Source organism: Camelus ferus, chromosome 4, assembly GCF_009834535.1.
Source record: "Camelus ferus isolate YT-003-E chromosome 4, BCGSAC_Cfer_1.0, whole genome shotgun sequence".
Classification (NCBI taxonomy): domain Eukaryota; kingdom Metazoa; phylum Chordata; class Mammalia; order Artiodactyla; family Camelidae; genus Camelus; species Camelus ferus.
In genome coordinates, this window is record NC_045699.1 from 4936235 (window position 1) to 4956236 (window position 20002).

A 20002-nucleotide genomic window follows, 5' to 3' on the forward strand; every position below is an offset into this window, starting at 1 on the left:
CATGGGGAAGCCTTTTTAAAAAATTCCACCTGCCCAACAAAATTCGGGAGCTCACGAGACCAGGTCTCATTGGCTTGTGTCTTTTCCTAGCTGGCCTTGGGCGGACAGGCACTCTGATAGCCTGCTACATCATGAAGCATTACAGGATGACAGCCACCGAGACCATTGCCTGGATCAGAATCTGCAGACCCGGCTCAGTGATCGGGCCTCAGCAACAATTTTTGATGATGTAAGTAGACAGAGAGCTTGTGTGATTCCTCAGGGAACACGTGGGTCTGGAAGATGAGGGGAAGTAGAATTTTTCTCAGTCTCCAGTAAAAGCAGGTAGTCTAGTAGGAGAAAGTTGTTCGTATGTATCTTTCTGGAAAGCTGTATTTTGATGTTGTTATTTAAATGCTCTAGGAAACAGGCAAGCCTCTGGTTGGAAGGTGACTGTTTTCGTCAAAAGTTAAGGGGTCAGGAGAACGGAAGGCACAGAGCAGCCGTCTCAAAACTCCTCGTGGCTGTTGATGACATTTCAATCAATGGGGTCAAGAATCAGGACAAACAAGAACCTGAGCTGGTAATCGGACCACCCCCATCACGCTGTTTTCATTGCTTCCGGTGCTGCTGAGAGTCTTTCAGAAGGGCGTGGAGAAAATTGTAGATCAAAATAATAAAGCACATTTTGAGGGGTTATTGTTACACATCTTTTTTTTTTTTTTTAAATAACTTACTGCCCTCTCTAGGCACTTTTTTAGTCAAAATAGTTAAAACAAGGTATGTGTCCATAAAACTAAAGTTTTTTGGGTTTTGTTTTTTGTTTTTTACTCACAAGGCATTGGTGATAAAAAGAGGTATGTGAAAATGGACACAGTGACGCCCTCTCCCCCATTTCTTCCCATTAGGGAGCCAGTTGTTCTCAAATGGAGAACTTTAAAGAACCAAGAGTTTAGGGAGGAAGGTAACAGTACTAGATTAAGGGGTGGTAAGTAGATTGTGAAATTAAAAATAAAAATAATTTTTTCAGTATTGAAAACCCATTTCGCCTCTTCACTGTCAAAATGTTTGATAACAACAGTGCTGTTGGGTTCTCTGTGAAAGTCAGCTCTTGGTTGTCTTGAAAGGGGTCCTGTAGCTTTATTCTGAGAGGAGCAGGGTATTTGGGGGTTCACCAGGAAGCTGAAGTATGTTTGCGTGTGTCTGTGTGTGGTCTGTATTGGATAAATGCACCTGCTACGCTTCACTGCCTTAAGTACAACGTAAATCATTAGCTCAGTGTTCTTTTACTCACACAGTACAGCGATGACGATGAGATCAACGGAGTGACACAAGGTGATAGACTTCGGGCCCTGAAAAGCAGAAGACAATCAAAAGCAAACGCAATTCCCCTCACGTGAGTCTGACTTCCTTCATGTGGTTGATGGCACTGAATATGTGTACGAGGTCGTTTTGTTTTGTTTTGTTTTGTTTTTTCCTGTGCATTTTTCTCCGTGGTTGCGTGCCCATTAATGCCATTTTGAAATGAGTACGTTATTTAAAATCTAGGGGTCTTGCCTAAGAAGTTCTTTGCGATCCTTTATCTGTCTTCTGTTGTAACCTCACCAGCCTGTGGGGATAGGAAAGCAATATGAGGAATTTTTTTTCTCCTTGGATAATCATCATGTGACATCCTCAAGAGAGTGACGGCAGATGTAAACTGTACGACAGCCTAGTTATTAAAATGGTGAATTTCTTTGAATTCAGTACCATATTACAGAGAATTTGTTTTGATAATGGTAGAATTTAATTCATGGTGACATGGTGGCGTAATGTCACTATATGATTTTAGGTCAACAGTGAACTGATTAAACTATATTTTTGTGTTATTGCTTGAGGAATGGTTTTCAAGTTACAGAAGAAGGTTTAGCGTGGGGACAGGAAGTTCTATAGTTATTGGGTGGTGTGTGCAGGTCCACTCGTGCTTGCTTGCGTAAGTGTTGGATGGGATTCAATCTCATGGAATATCCCAGATTGGTAGAAAGATACGTGGAATCAGAACACTTGGCCACTGTACTTTCCCTAGGGTATTACTTAGCACATGCTCCTACCTGTGCCACTGGATCCCTTCCTTCTGGTGACTTCCCTTTTCCTTGTGGAGTGGGTACCAAATTTCAGCCCCTTTTTGCTGGGGCTCGGGGTGATGGAGATAGGTCTTTTTATTATTCAGGAAGCACCTTGTAATATGATTAAGAACTAATGACATGGTCATGGCAGAGAAGACAAGGCCTTTTTAGTTAAAAGTGATTCTTCACTGGTATCTCCTTGTAATCTTAAATTGCAAAGTAGAATTAGACTTAATGGCGTGTGTCGTCATGGGCCAGTGCCTTGGGAGATGCTTAAAAGACCCAAAGAAAAGAACTGAGTTTTCCAAAATAAAGTGCCAAGTGAATGACAGGCATCAATATTGATTATAGGCATTAATTAAGCATTCTTTCTGAAGTTTAGTGGTGCATTCAGTCAACTAGAATGCTTTAAGAATGGTGCATTTTATGTAATTTATTCCAAATGCCATTTTGTTTTTAATTTCATTCTAAGCCTTCATTTAAGGTCTTACTGATTCTTTTTATTTAGACATGGAGGAAATAATCATTCAAATAATCATTCTGAAGCCAATTTTAGACATGGGGGAAAAATCTAGTGCCCCAGAGCAGTGCTTCTCAAAATGTGCATTTAAGCCTCGTGGGGGGCTTGTTCAAATGCAGGTGATGGTCAGTGGGTCTGGGGTGCCACCTGTGATTCTGCATTTCTGGCCAGCTCCCAGGTGTTGCATATGCTGCTGGTCCAGGGACCACACTTAGAACCGCAAGCCCTAGAAAATGGGTGATTTTATGGGTTGCTTTTAGCCGTGTGCAGGTTTTTTTTTTTGTTCTGTGTTTAAGAATCTGCAGCATCAATTTATTTCCCCGTAGTTTCTTGCCTTCTGTTCAGAAGTCAAGTTGGGAGCCAGGGCACGGGAGTTCCACTTGGTCAAAGGTTCGGTAGGGCTTAAAGGAAATTTCCTTTAGCCACTCTTGAGTCCGTGTTTTCTAAGAGTTCAAGTCCCCTGATGCTTTTTTTTTTCTAGAAAAATGGAGACTATATTAAGAGTCTCTTTCATACCTGGTGGGTATGTGGTAACATAAAAGGAAACAACGAACGTAGACTAAATTTCTAAATATTGTTGGAAACCGGAAGGTAACGCTAGATGCTATGACATTCACCGTGGTATGTGAGGTTCTCTGGGATGAAAGTTGAATGGATCAGCGATGCTTGAGTGAAGGTAACCAGCAACAAGGGCTGGGTGGAGGAGAGACCAGCCTCTGTGCTGCGCATTCGGCTACTTAATTGTTTATACCCTCCTTACCCCCAGTGGGAATGAAGGGCACTGGCCCTTTGCTCTGAAGCGCTCTTGGCATATGTTACGACAACCAAGTAAAAACGGTAAAAGCTTAAAAAAAAAAAAAAAAAGCTAATTTAATATAAGATTTCCCCTAATTGTAATTTTAATCCCCTAAACAGTAAAATAAATAGCCTCCCAACTGCCCTCCTCCCTTACACACAATTAACAGACTTTTTAAGTCGCACTTTTACAGGAAAAAGCAAAAATGCTAAAATTCTTCTAAGCAATTAATTATGTGTAAAGACCCCAGGGGAATTTAAGATTAGTCACAGCAAATTTCTTTTTCTTCTCCTTACATTTTGCTTATCCCCTCCTCTGCTTTTTCAGACCCTCTTTGCTATTAGAATCATCTCTTTTTTTGCTCTTACTGGGAGCTCCTTTGGCCCTAGAAGAGGCGGTCAACTGGAGAGATTTCCTTTCCTTCCCAAGTCTTCGTGTTATTTTAGAAATAAAAGTCCCCCGAGAAGAGAGTTGGCAACAGCAGCTTGGGTTGAGAAATCTAAATCCATTTCCTGCCTTCAGATTTTGACCCATCTGTCAAAGCGGACACGTTCGTTTGCTTTGCTGTTGGCACTTAGCCGACTGAAAACACTTACAAGAGGGAAAAATCAGTGAAAAAATATGAGTGCTGGTGATTCTTAGGCAAAAGTGATAGCACATAAAATAGTCAAATCATGGGTTTCTATTTTGCAAACAGTATTTGGGGAGAGTTAAAGTTGCTAGACATTGTGAAATAGTAATTTTCTCAGAGAGCTTGTCTGACCCTGACTGCCGTGAAGACAGGAAGTCATGTAGCACCGTGGTCTTGCAGTGACCCTCAGAACCTGGTGGCAAGTATATTACTGTCTGTGCTAAAACAGACCTGGTGGATTTTGTAACGTTCTTCACGCTGCCTGCCTTTCTGCATCGTAGTAATGCTTTCTGCTAGGTGTGTCAGGGGTAAGGGAAATGATACATGAAGACTGCGTCCAACAAGGGAATAGGTAAAGACATAATTAGCCTTGAAAAACCCTTAGATCCCCCTTAACAGTATACTATAGATGAGTATTTTTCAGCCTTGGAAAATAATTCTTGAGCTTTACTAGGGGAACAAATCCTGTATTTGTAATTGTGCCTCCTATGAGGTTGTTAATTACCAGTCCAGGGCGGTTTTTTTTTAATTTTATTTTGTTGAATTATAGTCAGTTTACAATGTTGTGTCAATTTCCAGTGTACAGCACAATTTTTCAGTTGTCCATGAACATACATATATTAATTGTCAGCCCAGGACTTTTTTTTTTCTTTGGTTTGGTTGCTTGGTTTTGCCCCCTTTTCCCTCTGTGGCTTGGTTGAATTTTCTCTGTGTGTGTCTTGTGTTTTTTTGAAGAATGTCAATCCCTTAGGTACGACTCTGGTTTCTGGATGGTACAATTAAATTAACACGGGGGTGGTCACCCGATGAGAGATGGGGTCTAATCTTTTGTTTCCAAATATCAAAATCCGTTTGAAACCGAGGATAGCATTTTTTTTCCCCCCAACATAAAATGGCGCAGTTTTATCCCCGTCTCCCGCCCCTTTGCCTCACAGGGTGTCTGAAATTCACACATGGCTTTATTTATGTATGATTTTGTTTATTTTGGCCTCCCAGTTTGAACATCTGTTCTCTCCCCTCCGCCCCTTTCCAGATGTTCCCTAGCTGTGCTGACCTCTGCACTGTGTAGTGTTGTCATCTGGTGGATTGTGTGTGACTACCTTCTCCCCACCCTGCTATTCTGTCTCGATGGTTTAAGGACACAGTAGCCATCAGGACCCTTTGACAGATAGCTGTAAGTGTCCCGTTCCGTTTTCCTACGAGAGTTCCCCTCTGGTGTCCGCTGTGTTTCTCGTGATGCATGCTCTTCTGTCAGCTCTTCTCGCTGTGTTCATTTGCCATTTCCCAAACGTTCTCATTCTGAATCTTTTCACTTAATGCGCTGGGTGGCGGGGAGGGAAATTTTCGCTGTTCTTTTCATACGTATAAAAATAACACACTTTGCTTTTAAGATGTGCTTACTCTTAACAGAGTTTTTGAAATAGCAATTTATAATGACCCTGAAGGAGTTTCTTTTCCCTGTGAAAAATCGTTTGAGATGATTGGGGTGGCTTTCTTTCAGTCAGTTGTCTGTACAGCTTTCCTCTCGTTTTCTAGAGTAAGTATCTTTAATATAGCCTTTCCCATCTAGCAAAAAGAATTTTCCCACCGATTTTCTGATGTTGGTGAAGATTTGTTTTTGTGGCCATGAGGTCTAGTGAGCATCGCATCCCATCTCACCTCTGATTCTGCCTTGGTACACAGCACACTGGGCAGGCACCTGCCTCCCTAAGAAGTCTTCTGTCTTGAGTCTGCAGGATTTTCTCCTCTGCCTCATTTCACTTCCTCCGCTGTAGGGAATACAGTCAAGTATAGTTTTCAACACCTGATGTTAAAGGAAGATAAGAAAGCAGAGAAGACTGGAGTCCTTTGTCTGTGTTTGTGTTTCCACGCGACAGTCACCATGCACCTCACTCCCTCCCGCTCTCCTCCTTTCCCAGAAGTAACCAGAACGCCTTTATTAGGTTCATAGAGGCAGGATTTGTGTTCTCTTGATATCTTTCGTCTTGAATGCATCCCTTAATAGTGAAGAGACTCCTTTTCTGCAGAGGAATGTGGCAAGGAGCTTGCCCGGGAATGTCATGTTCTTAAGACCAAGAGCACAGGAAGGAAGGAGGGTGTATGCTGTGAGACTGTGGTTTACCGCTAACCTCTTCCGTCTAGGCTGCATTCTTCTTTCTCCAAAACTTTCTCTTTAGCTCATATTTGAAGAATTCCTTATCTTGTTCCAACTTGTGCTTGAGAGTTACAAAGGGACACAGAAGTGCCTTCTAGGATCTCCTCCAAAACAAAATTCCATTGCAGCCAACTTGAGTACCTCGTGGTTTCGCTGAGTGTCTTCAGATGTCTAGAAAGACTTAAGCATCTGACAGATGCCATTCTTTTCAAAATTGAGAGAAAACTGCCTAACACGTTCTTATTTATGACACTTAAAAATATCTTATTAATACAAGGTTGTTATTACAGAGGCACACCTGCTCTCTTCCTGGTATGGATTACCCCCTGAGATGTTTTCTTCTGTTACTTCTCTTAATGAGCTTAGATTTTACGTGCTCTGACTCAGGACCATCACACACGGCGTAGATGTATTTTTCTCCAGCTATTTCAAGTGGCAAAGATGTTTCGAACAGGTTGAGTCCTTGCTAATAATACTTAGGCACTTCATGGTTGTATTATTTTTTGCAGAGGTAAACTTTAAAAAATGGTCTCTATGAGTCTCTTTTCTTTTTAATATTCTATGTAAGACATAGCCTTTTTTGTTGTTGTTATTACTGACATTTGCCAGTGTATTTCGGGAGCCAAAGCGGAGTATTCAGTTTAGCCCGCCTGATTAGTTTGGAGTTTACAGAATCAAGCTGTCAACAGTGAGAGTGATGTCAGCAGGCAGGAGCCTTGCCGTCACCCTCCGAGGTGACTGCTCATGGGCACCATGGTTGGCATTGGCCTCTGTTGGCTGACAGTGTAGCATCACCTTGTGCCTGGAGAGCTTGCCTGTCTCAGCCCTTCACATGCTGTGCAGACGCTCAGACAGTGGGGAAGGCATCTCTGCAGGGGGCAGGGACTCAGCGCCATCATTCTGAAGGCTCCTTTTCAATCAGTGGTGGCGTGTGAATAGTGCACGGTTGCCCCGGTGGAATCTCTTCCTGGAACTAAACATTTCTGTCCAAAGCATTCGGTGGCTTTCTAAGTGAGAGACCCGGCTTGGCAATATTCTGCTTTGCTGGACGCCTCGAGTTGCAAGTATCTTTATGTCCCAAACCTGAAAATCTTAGGCCTCAAAAGATAACTACCGAGAAGAAAGTCAGCTGCAGTGTGGACAAGAGGTGAAAGAGAGGACTGAGGGTGAGGGTTCCAGTCCGGGAAAGACGGGCAGGAGGAGTGACGTGTTGAATGTTGGCCTGCGCAGCCCTGTGGTTGGCCTGGTGTGCAGGGTGGGAGCTGGCGAGGGAACACTTCACGCATGTTTGCCAGCTCAACCCACCGCATGGTGTTACTTGTAGAATATCTCAGGTAATTTCTAAGCGCATTGCTGGCGTTTTTTTTTCCCCCACTTTATTGAAGCCTCGCCTACAGATGTAATAACCGCTCTGTTGTTAATGCAAGTAAGTGGGGACCAGAATTCTTTGCTGATGCGGGTGATGCCCCCCAAATTTCCGTCATGCTCTTATTTTCAAAATTCCACACAAATTATTAGCTATTAATATTATATTACTTCACATGAATGGTTTACACCACTTTCACAGAGAAATGAATACTTTTAAAAAGATGTTTCTTATCAGCCTAAAATACGATTCAGCAGTAGCTTCTTGTTCTGTATAGTGTTTAAGCATCACGGTTAAATAGGTAAGAAGCCAGGAGGTGCGTTTCCTAAGCAGGCGACGTGTTGGCTCTTGTTTTTTTGCCCTCATAGTAATGATTTTATAGTGTGATAGTTTTCTAGACTTTTGGCCATAAATGGCCTCAAGTTATTTGCAGAGTAGATGCGGTGTTTCAGACAAAGCCAACAGGAGTCTCATTTTCTCCATTTGTGAAAATGGAGATGAAAACCCACGAGCCTTGCTGCGCAGCTGAGAGGCGCCGGGACAGCGATGGCGACGCCGGGCACCGGGCCCGGGCTTACAGAAGCAGCTGCGGGGGACTTGCGGGTTGTCTCTGTTGTCGTTTTGTTTTTCTGCATGAAAAACTCTAGGTTCGGATCCTTAGCTGAGACACCTAACTAGTTCCTCCTCACTTAATATAATCATAAAGAATTTTAAAATAAATCCCTTGTGTTCCAGGGTGAAATTTAAATGCGGGGGCAGTCGGTGTCCTCTGTGATCATATGTCCTCACGTTCATTTTCTGTTGTGTTAGAACATTCGGCATCTAGGGTGAGAAAACTATCAGAAATCCTGGCTCGTTTACCCAGGATCAGTTTCCCTCAGTGAGACTGGAGGCCTGATTCAGAAATACTGCCTGGATGGAGAGAAACAGCTGGGAGAGCCTTTCCCTCAGCCCTTCCCTCCCTCACTTCCCCAAACAGCTTGAAAACCACTGACCTCCAGTGCAATCAGCCCTCTGGGTTTGTTTGGTTTTTTTAGTGATGAGAAGTTAGCATTTTACTAAATGTTGAATATCCTATGGTTTGGGTGATACTACTATGATAAGAACTTATTAATCTTTACTCCACTTGAAGGACTTGGTTTTGGTTAGTAACTAACATGATATTAACTTAGAGCTGGGAGGTAGGACTGACTACTAGTTCGTTGTAATGGTTTCTTTTTACTCACGAGCTGGGTTCTCATAAGTTGTTGACTGTCTCCCCTTTATGTTTGGATGTGAGAGGAGGGAGCATTTTAAAAGAAATGCTTTCTCTCACAGAGAAGTAAAAAGTTGAGGATATGTAAACGTGTGTGTATGCAGATGCAGTTCAGTGTTTTAGTCACTATGTCTTAAAGAAAAGAATTGCTTGTAAACTTCTGTGATGTTTTCTGCTGTTTTCTCTATGACAATTCCATGAGGGATTTTAAAACCCCCTCTGCTTGTGAACAAGGGGTTCTGTGTGGGTTTTATCTGAAGGTGTTCTTTCTGATTCATGAATTTGCCTCCGGGGTAATTACTCCCACAGGCATCAGTTCCTTGAGATTTCTAGAGTTTAATTAAATCAAATTTCACAAAATTGAGACAGTTTCCCTTTCACGTTAATGGTGCTTGGTGACTTCAGTGAGTAGTTGTAATCCAGACAAAAAAATGTTTGCTTGAACAGACTTTCAAAGTTTGAAATGTTATAAACATTAGTATTGATGTAAGGTTTATTGCTTGTGCTTCGAGCTCTGAAGAGTGAATATTGTGTAGATATTTATATTCATAGTCTTTAGAATTTGAGTTTTTTAAAATGATTTCTTGTTTTCATGACTAGAATTCTGAGAATCTATTTTTACTTTGGGGCCCAAAGATTTGTTTTACTGGTGTATGTCTTTGGTGTGGGAATTGTTCAACATGCCAGGTCATTTGTTTTCCAAAAGCAAAGTTCTCTGATTATCTTCGTGTAAAGCTTCATAGGGAAATGAGGCGATTTATTTCAGACGACTTGGTATAAAAAAAAAAGTGTGTTTCAGATATTTTTTGGCAAATGTGTTTGTGGAAAATCCTATCGGTTCTCAAGAAAATAATTTGCACTGGAGAGCCAAAATGCCTTCCTCTGACAACCACTTGCGAATTGTTCCAGTGAATGTAATGTTATTTTTTTCCAACTGTTTTCAGAGTAATTCTTCAGTCCAGTGTTCAGCGCTGTAAAACGTCTGAACCTAACATTTCTGGCAGTGCAGGCATTACTAAAAGAACCACCAGATCTGCTTCCAGAAAAAGCAGTTTTAAAAGGTGAGAAAAGAATCCTACTCTTCTGAAAAATTTCAAGCATTGGTTTTCCAGTTTAATCTTCTGGAGATAGAAGTGAAGACGGGAGAAAGCAGGGCTCCTGTGTTGGGAAATTAATCAAAAGGGTTTGACGTGTTCATCAAAGGACATCTGGACCAGGTTAACGCAGGCTTTTGTTTGGTTTTGCTTTTTTTTTTCCAGAGGTGATTCTCAACACTGGAAATGTAGTCTTTGGGTCATAATATGGGCCAGTGGAGGATGTTGTACTTACATAAATTCTTAAATTGAGAATTTCCAAAGCTCTCTGTCAGCACGTGGAGGAAATCTTTCCTGTCTGTGTATCAGACGCAACATGATTACTGGAGAATTCACTGCAGTTACTTGTGATGGTGGAAAAAGGGGAATTCTAGTGAGTTTGGGATGCTTCTTTGCCTCGTGTGGCTGTCCTCTTGGCCACAGGCTACACCTCAAGGGGCAGCTCCTTCACCTTCCAGCCCAGCATCCTTCACTTCCTTCAGACAGCCTTGCACCAGAAGACAGACACGTTCCGTGACCAAATCTATGACTCGCCATTGTTTGTGGATATTTATCACGGACCAAGGCAAACATTTTCCTTTTTAACGTATTTCAAAAGCGTCTCTCTTTAGAGGAGAGCAGTTAACCCATCTGTCTCAGGAGGGGAGGCAGCGCCTTCTTTGTGTTTGTGTAGGCTGTGCCTGGAGCTGGCAGCCCACGCGGCCCTAAAATGCCTTTCGCAGTTTCCCTTGCTCCTTTATGACTCCGATGCCCTCACATCTCTGAGGCATTGGGCCGACAGTGATCTCCAGTGCTGAGTCATTCTCCTTGCAGCCTCCACGGCAGTCTGTGTCCAGAAGACTCGTTGACCGACCGTGCTTTGGGCGTTTTGCTTTTTTAAGGAAAATCGTTCAGTTCTGCCACTCTTCCTTTTTGCTAATTCTTCTGTGCGCTTTTATTATATACTTGTACTTACATGAGACTGTGATAATGCCTCAGTCCGTGTAATTGAGAGCTGGGCGCTGACTCATGATTTTAGGGTTTAAACTTTTTCATTAGAGAGGTATCAAATATTCATAGTCTTTTTACTCTCTAATTCCACTTGAGAAGACTGTTAGAGAAATACTGGCAAAAAAGTCAAAAGATTTAGGTACATTATAACAGAATATCAGAACGTTATTTGTAACAGCGAGAAACAGGAAATGATTGATGAATTCTGCCAAATGAATTTGAGAGTCGTGAAAAGAAAAGTTAGTGACGTGGATTAATTGTTCATGGAGCAGTAAGTAAAAAGGGCTCCACATAAAAATTGTCAAGTATTGCTCTAATTTTGTAAGTGTAAAATACACTTTGTATACATGTAGAAAGATGCAGATATGTAAATATTTATAAACGTAAACATTTATGGGTGTAAATCTATCAAAGTAAGATAAACGAAAATGTGCCATAATATTAACAGTTCTTCTGGTTAGTTGGGCAGTTGAGGATTTTTAAAAAAATTTTTTCCCCTAACTTCTCTACAATAAATGAGGGGAAATGGGAGTTTTTTTTTTTTTTTTTTTTAACCTTGACACTTTCAGGTTAATTACATTATTAAAAATTCAACTAAAAAGCCAGCTGTTGGTGATAGTTAGACATGTTTTGGATGGACATGTTCTTTGCAGGCGTCCTTCACAGCCAGGTGTGTTTTGCACGTTTAATTCTGCTTTTTGCTTTCCTGGATGGTGCTCTCCAGGTTTCCGATGAGTAGCGTCCCGGGGCCGGGACCTCGCGTGTCTGGTCCCACCACGATGCTCTCAGGGGCGTGGCCATGTGGCTGTTTCTCCATCTAGGTCTTGTCTAGTGACCCACACGTGTGCATCTCAGCAGAGCAGGTTCCGGACTGCAGCGAGCATCTTCCTGGGGTCCCTGGACCCGTTGCTTTGGGGGCCCGAAAGTAGAGTTCAGACTGCATCACTTGACTGAGTATTAAAATGGCCCGAGCAGTTTCCAGGCATTTGGGATGGTACTGAAAACCCAAAAGACTTCTTTTAAATTCCAAAATGGACTTTCAGGGATCTGGAGGGGCAAAGAAGTGAAATCGCGCGAGTTAAGTGGGTTTCACGGTGCTTCTCACCGCCCCTCCCTCCACGCCGGCTCTCCTTGGCCTCTTTCGGGGCCGTGGCCTATGTTGACATCACCTCATCTGTGAGCACCTGCAGCTGACGAGAGAAAGGCAAATGAATGATGCACAGCTCCCACTCCCTGCTTCTAGGACATGATGGGAGTCAGGCAGCCAGGCTGTAGCCCAAAGCTTTTACCCTGCTGGTTAATACTCATTTTTGGTTGGAGGGTAATGAGAGAATTAACACAATTTGTACATAATCTGATTCAGGACAAAACAGTATGAGCTAAGACTGTTGAATAATTTTAACGTATTGACTAGAAATCTTTACACACACACACACACACACACACACTCACACACAGAGATACACCCTTTCCGTGTACGTTCATAAGTACTTCCGAGGCGCCGGGGTTGCCAGCCTGCAGCCACTCCCACCTGTGGGACCTTCTCTCTTGCAGGTTGACGTCGTTTCCATGTCGTCATCATCATCACCTCTGTTGTCCCCTAGAACCTGACCTTTCATTACGTTCTGTTCTATTCTTCGAGGCTTCCAGGATGGAGACCTCTCCGAAACTCTCTTGTCTGTTGATTTGGCTCCTTTGATTTTTGACAGTTCACTGAAAGGCTCTACTACACCTTTGAAGAACTTGCCCATAAACATGTCAAGAGAGCAGTTCTTTGGAGACTAGAAAAATACACGTGGCCATAAGCACTTGTCGTTGGGAAGAAATGCCACCACGTTTCTCTCGTGGCAGGTGATACCCCTCGTGTATCCGTTGAACATAAGCCACGTCTAAACTTGAGTCCCGGGTGCCAAGCTCTGCTCTGTCACGGCCACAGCAGTTCAGGCACAGAAACACGAGCGTCTGGTGGCGGGTGGGGTGCTGAGGGGAGTCTGTGTGGCACCTCCCTCGTCTGCCTTCTTAAGTCCAAAAAAGCAAACTAACAGATCTCTACATCTCCCACGCCCTGCGAGAGCTGTAAACCCATTTTAATGTTTCTCTTTTAATCCGTTGACGAACCGGCGTCATCGAGTTGGCCTGTGTTTCGGTGTTCTTGCATCAGCGCTCTGAAGAGCCCTCTCAGAATGAGTCTTGAACATTTCGTCATCGGGCCTCTGGTGGAGGACCCAAAGCTCCCTCATTTGATGTATTCAGTTCAGTCCATGTCTTTACACCGCTCACCCATCGAGTGCGTGTTGCTGTGAGCGTACGCTGTCGCGTTGGGGCAGTCCATTTTTCCTTCCTTCCTCCCTCCCTCCCCTGCTCCTTCCCTCCCTCTCTTTAAAAAATTATAACTTCATTTGTTTCCCAGGAAAACTGTCATGTGTCTTTTTCAATCCCACGTGGCATCACTGGGAACCAGCACTTTCTGCCTCACCTGCCAAACCCAACCAGTGCTCATTGCTTTGGGGTATTTTGTACCCCAGTCTCACATATTTTGGAGGAAGATAAATGTTCAGGCTCTTTTCTTGGCCTCTGAACCATGAGTCCCTTCACAAGCCCTTCGGTTGAGAGTAAGTACGTTTAGGACTTGGGCTTTTTAAGTCTTCTCATATGGAGCACTTTCCATCATCACATCTGTCGCTGCTTCTTGTCCCGTAGAGTCTCAGATCTCGCTGTCTGCTCCCTCACCTCTGGGCTTGGCATTTTTGTTGCCGCCGCTGTCTTTAAAAACTGTCACTGGAGAAGCCCCAGCATGTTGTATCTCAGTTTTCCTTTATGCCGGTGACCTCTCATCTTTTAAAAATATTAATCTCCCTTTGAAATTTCAGATATTTTTCCCTCTTGGCTCCACCAACTGACTTGGACCTTTATATTCAGAACTCTGTCGGAGTCTCTGTGCACGAGGCGAGTGGTTCAGATGAGCTGCTCTGACGGAGCGTCGTCATCACCCGCGGGGGGCCCCCTCCACGCTGGGATTGGTTGCTCTGGCTCCCTTCTTTCAGCTTTAGTTTTCCTTTGAAGGGATCTATTCAGTTGAAAGTCAAAGTGGTCCATAGGGGCAGGGAAGGAGGGAGGAAGGGTGAGGTCAGCGCAGGTCAGTTACGCACGAACGCGACAGCTCCATGCAGCGGGGTGTCCCCTGCAGCGGGGTGGCGGCGCGGGCACCTGCTGCACCCTGCCCACCTGGAAACTGCTTTCGGTGCCCAAGCTTTGTCTGTGACCGAGGTCTGGCTTTGGAAATAACCTAGTAACACTTCTTTATCTTTTCGTTCTTTCCACTTCTCCCACAGCCTGGTTCCTCAGAGGGAAAGAAGGAAAAGGAATGCTTTGCAACAAATGCCCTTAATGGCGTTATGGTATTCTCATTGCTCGGCTGCTTTTGCCCTCCCTCCTTTCTTTTCTTTCTTTCTCTCTTTCTTTCTCCCTTTCTTTCTTTCTTTCTTTCTTTCTTTCTTTCTTTCTTTCTTTCTTTCTTTCTTTCTTTCTTTCTTTCTTTCTTTCTTTCTTTCTTTCTTTCTTTTTTAATTTTTTTTATTGTCTTTTGATTTTTTGCAGACTTGAACCTTTTTCTGCTCTGCCTTTTCTCTACTGTCTGTCTTTACTTTATGGTTGATACTGTGCTGTCTTTCCCAAAGTATTTTGTCATAAAAGAATTACACAGTGTGTATACTTTTTAGCATGTCAGTATTTTTATTATGTTGCCTTTTCTTGTCTTTGATAACCACATGGGACACTTGAAAGCCTTCATGGTAAAATCCTTTTTTTTTTTTTTTTTTTTTCTCCCCTGTAGTCCCTCCATTTCAAGGACTAAAACAGTCTTGCGTTAAGTAAAAACCTGTGACCAGAGCCGAAGGAAGACTCTAGGAACAGAAAAACTGCAACAGGATTTTAGCACAATTTATTTGGAGACAAAACAAAAATTGCAAAAGCCTTAGCTGCTTGCCACCTAAGTTTATTCAACGAAGAAAAAGTCCACTGGAATTTAAATAACTACAAGGATTTGGGCACAAGCGAGTGACTTGAAGAAGGCCCAACTCTCCTTCTGTAGAAACGTCTTAAGTTGAACAACGAAAACGCGGTTGTAAATTAGTCTCAGGTGTAAATATCAACGCCCTCTGTTCTCAGGGCAGCTGACGCGTCTGTGTGGTGCACGTGTGTCCCTGTGATGGCAATCATTTTAGCTGCTGGCCTTCAGAAGAATTGAGGATCTGATGGAGGTTTTTTTTTACTTAATTATTTGCTGGTCACCCTGTGTCAAAACTTCTAAAGATAAAACAAGCGTTACTGAAATGGTACTTTATGTCATTTGACGCCATTCGGTTTAATCATCTCCATTTTAATATTTGTGATATTGTTGAAATGTTAGCTCCGTTAAGTACCCAAGCTGCTTGTCTTCCACCAAAGAGTGCTTTATTCACAAGAATCTGTGAAAACCACATTTTAAGACTGGTGCATGTCGCGATACACATTGGTACTCGGGTAACCTAAAACTTGCAAGAGAATATTAATCGTAGCTTTAGAAGCCTCAGGAGGAGAAACTGGCTTCACAGTTGGAAGATTGTTGTAAGTCGTCCCTTTTTATGTCATTTTGAGATGGAAGAATGCCAGGGCTGTCCACTATGTGGCTGCCCAGTCATACAAATTAAAATTGTATTTCCTTCCATGCGGGAAGAAACCCCACACTGTTGATGTTTGCCCTTGGAAACCGTGATCCCAAATAATGGTGACCTTTTTTTTATATTAAGTTACTTTATTAGGGTCTTTCCTGTCGCGCTGTGGGTTTTTTTGTTATGTGATCAGCCTAAGGCCATTCACACACCCTTTTATTTCAGTGACAGTTATTTGCATCTGGATTTCAGTTGTTTGTAAATAAGAAACTCACTGTTGCCTTTGGTTAGGGAATACAATTAATAACTCTTTGCAGAGTGCCTTCTCCCCTCAACCCCACAGAAACACAGCAGAGTCTGTGATGTCAGGCAATCACAAATCCGAATTTACTTGCTGCTAAAAGAAAGGGGGGGGGGGCCAAAATAAAAGAATATTTTTGCAGTCACCTGGGTTACTTCCATAATAAGAAGTGAACGGTTTAGTTACCATTAACCGGTTATCATTAGCCTAGTTTGGAGATTGGGATGATACAGTATTTAAAGGCAAAATGCCTTCACATTACAAGATGAATGAATCCCGTTAGTAGGCAAATCCACTTTTAAAAAGCTGCCTTTTTCATATGACTGTGCAGAATAAGAAATGGCTGTGGAATAAACAGATTAAAGTCTGTTAAGGCCAAAAAAAAAAAAAATTGGAAGGCTGTGGTTCTATTTTGGTATTTACTCTTGGAGGAGATTGTAAGATTGCCTTGTTTTCAGAGGAGATGGAAGACGCCATTGTTTTGGCCAAAGCAGCAGCTCCCTCGTTGGGCACCATGGGGCTGGGCCAAGCCAGCTTTTAAGTTGGGGACTAGAGCTCAGAAAAACAGCGGTTTTTCTATCCCTGGAAGTTCACAGATACAAAGACCCATTGCCTGACAGGAAAACAGCTCTTCATTAAGCTTTGAGTGGGAGGAGAAACATTCCATTTGTTGTGTCGCTCTGGGCGACCATACCGCAGGGTCATCCTGTGTCCAGGCATAAAACCTTGAATTCTCAGGGCAACTCTCCTTCCCTTTATACTTCTAAAGGCCATCTCCTACATAACTAGTCCAGGCAGTGGTGCAAATCAGACTTCCATCTGAACTGTTCTTGTCGGTCAGAACGAGTTAAATGTGCCGTCTCCCTCGCAGTGAAAAAGCCATTTGGTGTCTTGGCCAAGAGTGAAAAATTGGGGCTTCAGTGTACTTTTTGTTTTACAAATTGCCTTTTTCTGTGTCTGCTGCTCAAGTTTCCAGCTAGAATTGCTGTCACTGTGGCTCTTCCTACAAATCCTTGTATTTGACAGGCTCACTGAGGTTAGTCGTAGCAAGCTAGGGATTGGATCAAGCAGCATTGCTTGGATGGAACACACATCTTGGGCTAGTGCTTCAGACGGACTGCATAGCACAGTGTTCGTAAACTTACTGGGGACATATCTCAAATCCAGGGTGGCTCTGGGTCTGATGGATGGAAAACTTCCTGCGATGAATAATAAGAGTAGACTCTCCACCCCCCGCCAGCCCCCAGCAGAAACTTCAACACACTCAAGAATCTTCTGAGTCTCATTTGTTACAGAAGATCTTGTTGCTATGGGATACGAAACAGGGCATGTCAGACCGAAAGATTACTTTAACTTAAGAGCCTTAAATAGCTTTGAAAGTACACCAAGTCAGTTTCCACTGGAATTAAAATTAGAAAGGAACTCTTTTAGGTGCCCTTGAAGCTTTCTGGCCTGCCAAAGTGGGTACCTAAGATGTATAGACAGACTTTCGTGTCAGAGTCTTAAAGAAAGGCTAGAAATCTCTCTTCCCAGGGAAGAGGGAGGACCCTGAGCAGTGCCTCACTGAAACAAGTAGCCTTGTCAAAATGTAGCCGCGTCTACGCAGCGCGCTGCTCTTCTAGTCTCCAGAATTATTCTGTTCTAAACTTGATCCACTTAGCCTGTTCCCCCCCACCCACCCACTTCTTGCCTGCCCTCCTCCCCCTCTCACAGGGGTGATGTCTACCTCCTGGGCCCAGACAAGTTTCAGAGGAGTTCCCCGGTGTTCTCACGGGGCAGACGTGTCTGCCCGTGGAGTCTGAGACACGGTCGGGCGGCCGCGTGGACCAGTGGGCATCCTGGGCATCCTCTCCTTTGCTCGATATGCGAGCATTGCCCTCCTTTGATGTTTGATTTCAAAAAGTAGCTTAGCTGCTCTCCTGCAGACATCCTTTCAAGCCATCATCACATTTTGGGAAGCAGTGCTCATCAAAAACAACTTTAAAAGCATAGTTTAATTCTTTAGCAGTTTTCTCCCGCTGACACCGTCCTGTGAGGTTACCTGCTGCTCCTCCCCTTCTCCTAAGTGAGGATTCTCCGTGTCGCGAAGTGGGAATGCTCCACGTGTGCATAGTTGACTGGACAGTTCACCTGTACTGTGTAGGAAGTTACCTCCTTAATCGCCCAATAGAATTAACTGTCAGCAGATCTGTTCATCTGATTATAGTACTGCAGATTTATATTAATAATTTGCAGACTTTTATCTAACCTGCACTCATGTACAGATTATTAAAAGTTTTCAAATGTAACTGAATAATCAGTATTTGATCAATCATTGTCTTGATTTTTTTAATTAAAATGTATATTTCTAACTCATATTTTATAAAGCTGAGAGAACTGGTTGAATGAATGTTTATTTTCCTGAAGGTATTTTTAAGATAAAGCTTCACAATGGCCTGTAAACTTTGCGTATCTATGTAGTTTGGTACATAATTGTCACATTTGAAAATCTTGTGTATTGTAACTGGTTTTATACAAAATGTTGAATAGTAAAAATTGTATAATTACAATCATGTAATTAAAAGTATTAACCAAACAGCCGTTTGGGTTTTTTTATTCACTTAGCATTCTGAATTGTGATAGGCAGTGGCTAAAATACAGAATGGGTGTAACCCTCCGTGGTAGTAATTTGCCAAGACTGCGCCAGTAAAATGCTTTGTGCTGGGGGCTTAAACACAGAAGTTTATTTTCTTACAGTTCTGGAGGCTGGAAATCGAAAACCAGGGTGTCAGCAGGGTTGGTTTCTCCTTGAAGCCTCTCTCCTTGGTCTTGTCACTGTGCCGTCCAATCCCTGACATCCCTCTGTCTGTCCTTTTTAAATGACACAAGTCGGATTGTTTAGGGCCCGTCCTCATGGCCTCATTTTAACTTAATTACCTCTTTAGAGGCCCTGTCTCCGGATCCAGTCACACTGAGGTGTTGGTGGAAGGGCTGCTGCTTAAGAATCTGGAGGGAATACAGTTCAGTCCATAAGACCTTCCCCAGGATGAGACGCTTGTGTGAGGGCGGGGGCTCCTGCTATGGGGTTATTCTGCACAGCACCACTACCGGCTCACGCGGGCGAAGGCTTGACTTTTCTGGAAACGGCTAAGGATGAGGCACGTGAGTCAGGCCCTTGGAGTCTTGCTGGTCAAGGGCCGTAGCCCCTTCATTTTCCCTGCCAAGAAGTCAGGATGACAGTGCTGAGTGAAGGGCGGGACCCTGCTGGAGCGCTTCGCGTCCCCGCGTGGAACCCAGGACGCCTTCTCCAGGGCTGTTTACCTGCCTTGCCCCTTGGTGTCTTGCAGGGCAGGATCCTAAAGGACCTAAGTGCCCCCAGCATCACTCAGAGGTCGTGTCTAGGGGATGTAGGAGGAGCCTGGCCTGTTAGGGAGCGCCGTCCAGTTCCCCAGGGAACCTAGCTTTGATTTGTGCTTGCATATGAGTTTTCAAAGCACAAAACGAACCTGTCTGCTCACCCCTATCCAGACTCCTCCCCACCCCGGACACCACTACCTCCAAAGAGGGACTTGCAGGCTCTGTCCGCTGTTGAAATCTGCAGCGGCTACCTGCCCCTCCACGGTGTGCCCTGAGACCCATGCTGAGCTGCGTGCCCTCCTACTGACCCACCGGAGCTCAGTTGGTTGGCAGAGGCCGGCAGCTCAAGGTTTGTGCGTACGGTGAAGGGCGCAGGCTTGGCAGCAGGGCTGTGAGGCCTGCAGGCCTCCGGGTGAAACCACAGGGCTTGTCGGTTTCTCGGGGGCGCCGTCACGTGTTCCGGGGCTGTGCAGTGTGGGCGGCCAGCCTCGAGACCCCCTCTCCCTCTCTGCTGTCAACTTCCCTGTCCCATTCTCCTTTACCCCACGGACAGTCTGCGAATCCCCTCTACCTCTGTTTCTTAAGTAAAATGGGAATAAAAGGAATTCACACCTTCACAGTTATAATGAGAATTAAATGAGATAATACAGAGAAAGTGCTTAAAACGGTATTTGGCACATAGCTTTCAATAAATTAATTTTTTATTTAAGGTAAGTTTCTCTAGATGGTTAGACAAAGACCGATTTTTGATAGCAGATTAGGGTCCCTCAAGATCTGCTGTCTTGGGTACCTGCAGCATCATTCCAGGCAAATAGAATGGTTGTT

The 20002-nt window shown here is 43.7% G+C and overlaps 1 protein-coding gene across 1 annotated transcript in view; it reads left to right on the forward strand.

The window, feature by feature from the left end:
- CDC14B (cell division cycle 14B) overlaps positions 1 to 18416 on the forward strand; it is a 91190-nt gene extending 72774 nt beyond the window's left edge. The window contains 5 exon segments of the mRNA XM_032477437.1: positions 91 to 229; positions 403 to 562; positions 1278 to 1375; positions 9752 to 9868; positions 14724 to 18416. Coding sequence (XP_032333328.1) covers positions 91 to 229; positions 403 to 562; positions 1278 to 1375; positions 9752 to 9868; positions 14724 to 14760 — 551 coding nt within the window. The 3' untranslated portion in view covers positions 14761 to 18416.
- The last annotated feature ends 1586 nt before the right edge of the window (positions 18417 to 20002 follow it).